Raw genomic sequence first — 9,638 nt, 5'->3', positions numbered from 1 at the left:
CCCCACCCCCCCCCCCCCCCCCCCCCCCCCCCCCCCCCCCCCCCCCCCCCCCCCCCCCCCCCCCCCCCCCCCCACTAAGCATCAATACACAGGTACATAGTAGATCCGGAACATTCAGTAGAAATAATGAGCAAATAAAATAAAAATAATAAAACTGCTAAACTATCGGTAACGATCCACTGTGTAAGTGGATCTGATCCGAGAGCGTCAGAAGGAAAGTTAGCAACCCGGATATCGCCAGCGCCCCTTTCGCTTCGGTCTTTCTTTTTTTTTTTGCGTGCGACGTGTCTTTTCGTACAAGGAAACTCCACCTCCACCCGCCCCTATTCGGTAGTGAACCCCCTTTCCCTCCGCTTCTCCGGCGTTGCTAGCAGAGTTGTCTGCGGTTAACCATCCCGTCTAATCGCTGACCTTGATGGGGCCGCCTGGAACCACGGGGTCGGGGGTGATGGGACCGGGGAAGCCAGGGAAGGGGAAGAAGGGGCCCCCGGGAAAGCTGTCGCCGTCGACGGGGACGGCGTTGCTCCGCTTCTTGCCGGGCACGAAGATGGTGGTGGTGCCATCGGGGGACTGGACGATCTTGATACCGTACTTGCTCAGAAGCTCGTCCTGGATGGCAGTGATGCGCTTGGCGATGGGCTTGGGCGGGTGCGCGCCGAAGTTGTGGATTAGAGCTTCGTACTCGAGCTCCAGGGCCTTGATGTGAGCCTTTACGGGATCTGTGCTGCTGCCGTCGCCGATCCCGATCGTGTCCTGTCGCTTCTTCTTGTCCGAGGGCTCGAGGCCGCCGCTGATGGGCGGGAGGACTATGACAGTGTCCTGACGCTTCTTGGTCGACGGCTCTAAGCCACCGGTGATGGGAGGTAGGAAAGTGAAGAACGGCGGCGGCGGGTTACCCGATCCCGGGAGCCAGGTGTTCGGGTCGGGTACGATGAAATCCCTTTGATCCACGGTCTTGGACGGCTCGGAGATGGGGGCTGCGGAGACCAGAGCCGCGAGGGCTAAGGCGGTAATGCCAACTCGGTGCATGGCGGACTGCTTTTTTCTTAGCGAAGATTGAAGTATATAGTAAACCCAGCTGATATGCTATGATAAATTCTAAACAATTAAATATTTAGATGTCGTTGAGATGTCGTTGTCGTCTGTTTGTCTGTTCTTAAAACATGCCCTGATCGTCGTCGTCATCACCCACATTTATACGAAAGTCTTCCAAGGCAATTCATCATAACACCCCTCTTCCGCGAGAGATAAGAAGAGCCTAGTCGTTCCATGAACAAGGTTGACTTCATTTAATTGTTAATATCCGTATATTGGAGCTACGGTGCGGCTGGGCCTTAGATAGCATAATATACCCGGAGTGACGGCGATTTTAACCGGGTCGAGTCCTTCCACCTAACGAACCACCCACGAACCACACATGGGAAGACCTTTTTTTTAGTCTTTATTCATTCTGTCTTTGCCGGTCATCCGCTTATATCGCTGGAGGCCGTCAATCGTAGGGGAATATTGAAATGTGGCCATATTCTTTCGGCTTGAGCGCAGACCGATGCCACCAAAAAGGTAGGTAGGTAGGTAGACATCACGAGGGTTTGCGTTAGACTTAGACATTCAACGAAGCCCTCAACTATTCGAATGAGCCGGGCCCAAAGATGATGATGCTTGTCGAAGGCTCGAGATTTTTTATTTTTGGAAACCTCAATTTCTAGAACCTCGTCCTCGTCGAGGGTTTAGACTATTTCGCTTATATGAAGCTATCCGTCAAGCAATATAATTAATTTCTTGGACCCAAGCTATGGTATTATGTAGTAGCATAGCAGGTGGGCTCGAGGCAGTCGTCGCTATGTAAGGAAGCATCGTCGAGCTGTCACGATATGTTTAGCTTCATGCAGGGGACCAGCAAGATTGACAGAACCGAGAATCCGGAAAATTCTGGACAGGTCTTCGAACCGGGATGAACGAAAACTGCATTACTATCCAGAAGCAGAATCGGGAGACTGGCCGTTCGAGACTGGTCTGATAGAGGAGATTCTGGTTTCCTTGAACCCAATGGCCGAGGGTCACGCCATTACATCAATAGCTGGTATAAAGCCTCGCCACCGCATTGGGATTGGGAGCTGGTAGTTCGTCCCGAAAATTCTGCTTCGGGAAAATACAATATGCCAGAAATAGATCTAGCGTAACATCGTCTGTCCTCAGGGTCCAAACCTCTGATTTGGAGAACCGATATCTGAAGCTGTCCAACAGAGCTCGTGAAAAAGCCATTTCGTTTTCAAATCAGGCGCTACTTGCCAAGTGACGCAACTCTTAGGGTAGTTTGTTGTTGGTATGCGGAGAGCCGCATTCCAACCGCGAATGCATTGTGACATGGCGAGACTAGGATCGCTATATGATGCTGTGCATAGATAGCACGTAGGCTGCCATCGAATAAGCAAGCGGCCGCCTATCAAACGGTATAGATCAAATCTAGAGCGTTGGTGCCCAATTACTGCTAGACATTCCTCAAAGCTTCTGGCAGTCTAGAGCAAGATCGTCGTAAGCTTGACATCAGACTCGGCACCCCAGGTATGCCTACATGGTCTCCCGACGTTGGTGTGAATGGCCGACTGGGAATCTAGATCACGTCGCATACCACCCGGCTGGGGACGGAGCTTAGATAGATTTCTCCTTTCGGAGCATCTTAGGGTTATGTGGCATTGGACGGTTCCAGCTCGCCACGGACATCTACAGGAACGCCCCGGTCAATGCTTACCCAGTAAAAGCGCCGACTTGAGCCCTAGCGAGCAGTGCGGTAGGTTGCTTACACATACCTCGACCCCCTTCCAGACTTCGATCCATCACGTCGCTGGTACCAAACCAGGCTTTGCGCATGACTTGGTTGCGAGGGTCCTCTTGACGCGTACTTGTAAACTGTAGAATAGTAGGCTACCGTAAGCTATTGATAGTATCAACATTTCTTATCAGCGTTCTCAAAAGGCTTTGTATCGAGTTTCCAACAATTCTATTTTCCTTCACTACCCTAGGAAGTTAGAGTTAGAAGAGTTAACATTGCTCTAAATATGGACGGCAAAGATCCATGTTGTTATATGATTTATCAATCGTTCGCCTTTCCGGGCTGACCTAGAACCAAATTTAAGTACTTGATACTTCTTACCTAGCAAGAATTGTAGTAGATGATTGAATTACGACGGTCGACTGTTCTGCTTTTAAAGTAGCCAACAGTATATCTTTTAAGCTAAAAATCCGAGATAATGTCAAGCCTTACCATCTCTAGTAACTACAAATTTCTTTGGCGACTGGAAATATAATATATCGCAAGAGTTAAAATGGCATGGTATTTTAGTCCCGTCTTCATGGCCAGGTACGTTTGACGATAATTCCCTATTCTCCAGAAACATTTGGGCCATGCCGATGGCACGAACGGTTGATAGTTCAAAGTTCAAGTCTAACTTGTTGCTAGACGCAAAATGTTAGCAAGGGACCATGAGCTGACCTTATTTATTGTTGTCGACGAAATTCATCGTCAACTTCTCCAGTGAAGTCAAGTTGTTTCTTCGTATAGCTGACTTATCTTCACCCCCTTCTTTGGACTTTTTCTTGTCTACCTACCCAGGGTACAGCCGCCTAACCTAAATTAGTATCATCTTGGTTACCTTAGGCTAGATACTCTTTGATGGGAGGCGAATGTAGCAAGGAATACTTTTGTCCGGATGAAGGGGTATATCGCTATAGGGTGAGCAAACCACAGAGGAACGAACAGGACCTCGCGGTGGAGGGCATTCATCTGCCGGACATCCCTATTTTTCCTATAATTACGATGATAAGCAAGCTGTGACGGTTGTATATTGTCATCTTGGCGATCGGTCTGAGTGAAACACCATAATGAGTCCTCCTCTATGAGTGTAAAGTAGGGCTAGGCCTGGTCTCGGGGAGTGATATCCAGTGCCCGCCCATACGGTGGCCCAACGGATAATCATGGTTGAAAATACCAAGTGCCCGGCTTAAAATCTCTTTAATAAACCTGCTCTTAACAGGACCCCGTAGAACATTGACTTGGGGAGAAAGACCGTGTGGCCAAGAATTTCGTTGTAGTGGTGAAAAGCGGCTGGCTCCGTAGGAGTTTGTAATGTCACTACCTGACCACTGCCTTGCCTGCGTCTTTTGATAATCTGACCATGAGTCAAATGAATCATGTTCCAAGGTGTATCAAGACTCTCAAACGGGTTTTGCCTTGTGCCATTCTCTGTTCAACCAGTCCGCAAATGGCCAAGTAGCTTGAGTAGTCCCATGCGTTGAATCCGATCTGTCATAGACGACTGAGCGCGGATAAGTATCAGGAGTCAGCTCATAAGCGGGGATATATTGCTCCTACCGGTAGATACTGGTTTAACCTCCTATTATGTCTCCTCGCTTGGTTCCGCAGCCTTCGTTAGAAATGACACTTTCAGCGGGGATGCTGTGCCGCGTCGTCTCAAGTACGCGAGGTTTTGGCACTCGGTTCCCAATCGAGATTACTTAAGGGGGGATCCATAGAATATCTGTAAGAAGTAACACTGCCGTTGGTCCGAATACAGGCGGGAGGGGAGCGCCTATCTCGAAACGTATATACATATTCAAGTTTCGGAATATTGCTCAACCCTGTGGGTGTGGCGGCCCTACTCGATTCTCCGTAGAAGCGGCAGATGGTGAAATCCACATCCCAGAGAAGGCAATATCATGTTCTAAGCTGGATAATATCCCACACTGCGGCATCTGTATCTTTGTTAAAACATCATGAAAATATTCCTGGTTGAGTTCCTGGGTTCTGTATAAGGTTGTTCATGATGAAACTGGTACGGATGGGGAAGGTGACAACAAGAGCACACTAATCTCCCTTAGACGTCCTGAGACTTACGAGGTCCAAGGTGTTGTAATAGTCCCAGCTTTCGTACAAAGAACTCTTAGCCATAGTATAGGTAATTGCTGCTCCCATATACTTGCTTGCTGCCGTCTTTTGATTTCCTTGAACGTGTTAGAAACTAAGTGTACGGATTAGTCTCGTTCCAACTTATATATAATCGATTAGAGAGAACTGATAAAATTGACACAACTGGGTTTGTTAGGAAGATTTACCTGATGGAATACGTGTTAACATATTAATCCATTGGAACTTAATAGCAACCATGATATATACTGTTCATATACTGTTCGTATCATGTACGTAATTGAAGCTTCAAGTCGTTTGATATAAGACCCCTGCCCCCTTTATTCACATTTAAGTGGGTCTGTGCACCAACACTGATCCCCGCTATCTCAAATGCCGATAAGAGAAAAAAGAAGAAAAAAAAGAACTGCGACACAAGGTACCAACCAGTATAGCTGATAACGCGACGACGTCGCGTCGCAACCAGTTCTTACATCTTCAGCAGGGTTGAATGAGCCCTCGAGTCTGCTCATCATGTATCCCCCTGTGACCAACTTTCTTCGCAGGGCTATGCTCTACGGTAAGAAATACACATATAACCCCCCCCTTTTTTTAATTAGTTATTTTTCCGTTTCTAACCGATAACGCGCAACAGTCCCGTCGTCGTCGCCTCGCATGCTTACCAAGTCCCTCGGGCTCACCTGCGACACGGTAATCTATGACCTCGAGGACTCGGTGACGCCAACCGCCAAGGCCGAGGCGCGCGCCGCGCTGAAGACGCACATGAACGGGCTGCTGTCGAAGCCGCCCAACATCACCGAGTTCGCCGTGCGCATCAACAGCCCCGGCTCGCCCGAGTTCGAGAAGGATGTCAAGCTCATCCCCGAGCTGCACTTCGTCGATACCGTCATCGTGCCCAAGGTCAACGTCCTCGGCGACGTGCGCGCCGTGTCCCACGCCCTTAGGCGCAAGGAGAACCATATCATGCGCGAGAAGCCCATCAAGCTCATGGCCATGATCGAGACCGCGCGCGCCGTCATGAACCTTAGCACCATCTGCGAAGGCCCGCGCCTCAACGGCTTGATCTTCGCCGCCGAGGACTTCGCCCTCGACTTGTCCCTCACGCGGACCCCCGACCTGAAGGAGTTCTTGTACGCGCGGTCCGCCATCGTGACGGCCGCCCGCGCCAGGGCCATCCCCAACGTGATAGATTTGGTGTGCACGTCGTATCAGGGGCCGGAGGCGGTGGCGCAACTAGAAAGAGAGTGCCAAGATGGCAAGAGAATGGGATTCACTGGAAAGCAGGTCATCCACCCTTCGCAGATCAAGACGGTACAGCGGCTGTTCACCCCCTCCGCAGAGGAGGTTGAGTGGGCTGTCAGGGTTACCATAGCGGGCGAGAAAGCTGTAAAAGCAAAAAGAGGGGCTTGGGTTCTAGACGGAAAAATGATCGATGCCCCAGTTGTAGGAAAGGCGAAGGATATAGTTAACAAGGCGCGAAAATGTGACCTAGATGTCGATGGTTTACTAGAAAAATGGAAAGACCAAGAATTTGAATAAACCACCATTGAAAATGAATCTCGGGATGAATGTAAGTGTACATGGGAATAGGATGCTAATCTTTTGACGTATAGTATATATCAGAATCGAAAAAATCGATTTGGACGCCAGAAGTTTGACATTTCGAAATACTCCTCCACGAATTCCTCCGACGGTTGTACGACGCCAGGTATGATGCTGGGAGTACTAACCCTGTGCTTGTTAGAAGGCGTTTCGGTATATATACCCCCTTCGCATAGTTCACTTGTCCTCGGCCTCCCTATATCAACATCATTGAAGTGGAAATTAGGGGTTAAGTTGGGAGGTGCCTCTCTTTCGATATTGCAAGCTATAGGATGTTCGTGAGATAGCCCTGTATCGTTTGGAAATGAGTCCGGTGCTGTCTCTCCTAAACCTGATATACTATTTCCACATGGGGTGTATTGCCACTTCGACTCGTTTTCTATCCTGGCAATGAATTCGGCTATGGTCTCAAATTCCCGTGGTTCAATAAAGTTTCTTTGATACGAGCCCCTGCTTAACTTCCCTTCATCTTGATTCACGTAGGCAGGGGAGTTTGTACTCGGTCGCGATAGGATTCCCCTTTCTACTGTAGAGGCTGACGGCCTGCTTTGAGGTGCCCAGGTAGCGCTACTAGGAGCCGACGGGGTATATACATTGCTGGCGACTGATTCATACAAAGTCTGGCTATATCTTTCGAGGGGTTCCCGGAAGTCGTTTACAAGAGGAACTTGTGAGGCTTCTGAATTAGCCGGAGCCGCATCTTGTTCTGGTGCACTAAATTCTATATTATCGTGGGTCGCTGCTAGAGAAGTGTTTCTACCATACGGTTTAGGCGGAGGAGGCATCGCATCCCTAGAGGTTACAGACGCTTCATCTTTCGCATGCTGTTCATGCTTCTCCGAGCGTTTAATTGTGTGTGTATTTGTAATCTCGGGGCGACCGTGGGCTGTAGTAGGCATACTATTTAAGCAACTTGGAAACTCGATAGGCTGTTTTGAATTACCCCTTTCGATAGGGGTGAGACGGACTTCTCTCATAATTTGCTGACGATCAATGCTGTTAGAGGCATGCGATACGTGCAGGTTCTGCTCTCCAGGAGATTTAGACCCATGATAGTCTTGTGCTACTTGAATGGCTTCCGGTAATCCTGCGAATTTAAAAGGATCTTCGGTCATTACAGCTTGATCTGGATACCTTACCTTATGGGTTCTGATAGACTCCTGATGTAAACCGCGACAGACGTCCTCTGATTCAGGGTATCGAACGTTGGATACTTCTGTCTCAAACATTTCCCTTCCTCTGCTCGGTTTGGCTGGGCGATCATCATCTGAAGGAAACTCAACGTTGTGGTATTCTCCGGTTCCTAATGGATCTCTTCCCATTGATTTGGGAATCGCGGCTCGGACTAAACCTGATGCACTAGGGCTTGAATGGTTGTCTCCTCCATTGATATGTGGCGAGTGGCGACTACTAGACCATGTTAGGTATGTCGTACCTCTGCCTGCGTTATTTCCGTCTGTAATTGATCCAAGAGAGTGTGTTCTGGTAGAATTAATAGTCTCATGTCTAGCTTGAGATGCACGGTCATACGCATGTTCACGGCGGCCTATAGGTGAAAAACTAGAAGGCTGTTTATTACGAGCGGACGTGAGCCGATCAACGCCGTGTGTCATTTGTTGATAGTTTCTACCAGTATCTGGCTCACGAGGTCCTAGCTTATGAGTGTTTCTATCAGCTTTAGGCGGTAGAAAAAAGGACGATACTTCCTCCATTTCTCTGTCTTCCCTTCGCTTTTCTCTTAAGCGGGACTTAGATACTGCTTTTGGTCCAGCAGTATTACTCTGATTCTTTAGAAACTGCATGCCAGAGAAGGTCAAATCGGATACTGTTTGCTATTAGGTTACTCTAAGTCGAGAATGTTCCGAGGTGAAGTATCCTTACTTGGCTGTTTTGTTGATGTCCTTCCATTGTCAAATAGGCCAGGCTTGAGATGTGGCTGAACCTAAGCGTAGTTTAGAATGATATCATTAATGTGTGACGAGACTCTTTACCGTAATGCGGTCATTGAGAACGGCATTGGAGGTGAAATTATCCATGACGTTTTTGCTAGATGCCATGGACTTCCTCTTCTCAGTTTTCTTGCGCATTTTGTCCCGGTGATGATGATTACTACGGGGCATGGCGTGTCTCTCTTTATGGCTGTGTTCTCTTTTCTTCATTTCATATTTGTCCTCCCTGGTCTTTCTCCTAGGCTTCTTCTCGAAGTTCCGCCGTTCGTCTGCATGAGATGTGGCCGATGAGGCATCGAGAGGCCACAAAGCTGCGTCTTTCGGAAGTTTGGAAGTTGCACTGTCCATATGATCCTCTCGAGTGGAGTCAGGAGTAGGACTAGGAGGCTTCATGGTATTTTCAAACCCACTTATGAACGAACTATCGCTAAGGGCTATCCGCCTTCGCGTAGGCTTGCTCGAATTCTTCTGGGCCGGGGTGTTAAATGGAGAACCTAATTGGTGTGTACAATTACGAGGAAAGTCGTAACGAGGACTCCATCTCGGATCTACACGCCTAGGGCGTTTATTGTATGGGGGCGTCGCATTAAGTGGTTCACACGGGAAGCTATTGCGTGGGCCTTCACTTCCATGTCCTTGTGACGTACCCGGCCGAGGGTAGGAAATCGTCCTCGCTGTCCGTTTTAGCCAGTCTTCAACAATGTCATAGCGTCCTTGCGGCTGCGGCGCTCCGGCTAACCCTACTGCGGCCGAGGTGTCCTTGTGGGGTTGACGTGGACGTTTCAGTCGTGACCTATTATTGGACATTTTGTATGAGTTGCGGGTTGTTTACGTCACGCGGCTGAATATAGCGATGCCGATAATGTGATAATGTGAAGAAAAATGACGCCGAGGTTGTTATGGAGGTGGTATAGAGGCCTCCCAATGGCTTATCTCAAAGAGCAAGTTGAAACAGCAAAGGAAGCTTCTGAGGCGAAGCAAAGATATTACATCAAGATAGTAGGTATAGATGGTATAAGCCTAGGTAGGATATAGCATGGTAGGTGATGTTCTGAGCTACGGAAGAGCAAGTATAGACGAGGTGGGATGTGTGGGACCAGGTAGTGACGGGTAGGTTCTGGTTTTCGGCACGACGGTTAGAGTATCCCAGGGCTGCGGAACCCAAG

The 9,638-nt window shown here is 48.8% G+C and overlaps 3 protein-coding genes across 3 annotated transcripts; 1 reads left to right on the top strand and 2 right to left on the bottom strand.

The window, feature by feature from the left end:
* Nucleotides 1-74: 74 nt before the first annotated feature.
* F4812DRAFT_313830 (uncharacterized protein) lies at nucleotides 75-1,549 on the bottom strand. Its single transcript, XM_047931365.1, has one exon. It carries the CDS (start codon nucleotides 1,027-1,029, stop codon nucleotides 400-402), a length of 630 nt encoding a protein of 209 aa, XP_047792409.1. The 5' UTR covers nucleotides 1,030-1,549; the 3' UTR covers nucleotides 75-399.
* Nucleotides 1,550-5,182: 3,633 nt separating this feature from the next.
* F4812DRAFT_313832 (beta subunit of citrate lyase) lies at nucleotides 5,183-6,500 on the top strand. The gene is made up of 2 exons (XM_047931366.1): nucleotides 5,183-5,480; nucleotides 5,556-6,500. The coding sequence occupies exons 1-2, from the start codon at nucleotides 5,435-5,437 to the stop codon at nucleotides 6,458-6,460; spliced, it is 951 nt and encodes a 316-aa protein (XP_047792408.1). The 5' UTR covers nucleotides 5,183-5,434; the 3' UTR covers nucleotides 6,461-6,500.
* F4812DRAFT_313816 (uncharacterized protein) lies at nucleotides 6,501-9,638 on the bottom strand. The gene is made up of 3 exons (XM_047931364.1): nucleotides 8,515-9,638; nucleotides 8,405-8,465; nucleotides 6,501-8,348 (listed from the first exon to the last, which is right to left on the bottom strand). Exons 1-3 carry the CDS (start codon nucleotides 9,277-9,279, stop codon nucleotides 6,541-6,543), a joined length of 2,634 nt encoding a protein of 877 aa, XP_047792407.1. The 5' UTR covers nucleotides 9,280-9,638; the 3' UTR covers nucleotides 6,501-6,540.

Source organism: Daldinia caldariorum (genome assembly GCF_022478825.1).
Source record: "Daldinia caldariorum strain CBS 122874 unplaced genomic scaffold F4812scaffold_4, whole genome shotgun sequence".
Lineage (NCBI taxonomy): Eukaryota > Fungi > Ascomycota > Sordariomycetes > Xylariales > Hypoxylaceae > Daldinia > Daldinia caldariorum.
Note: the sequence above shows the minus strand (reverse complement) of the source record. Positions and strands in the feature narration are given on the sequence as shown.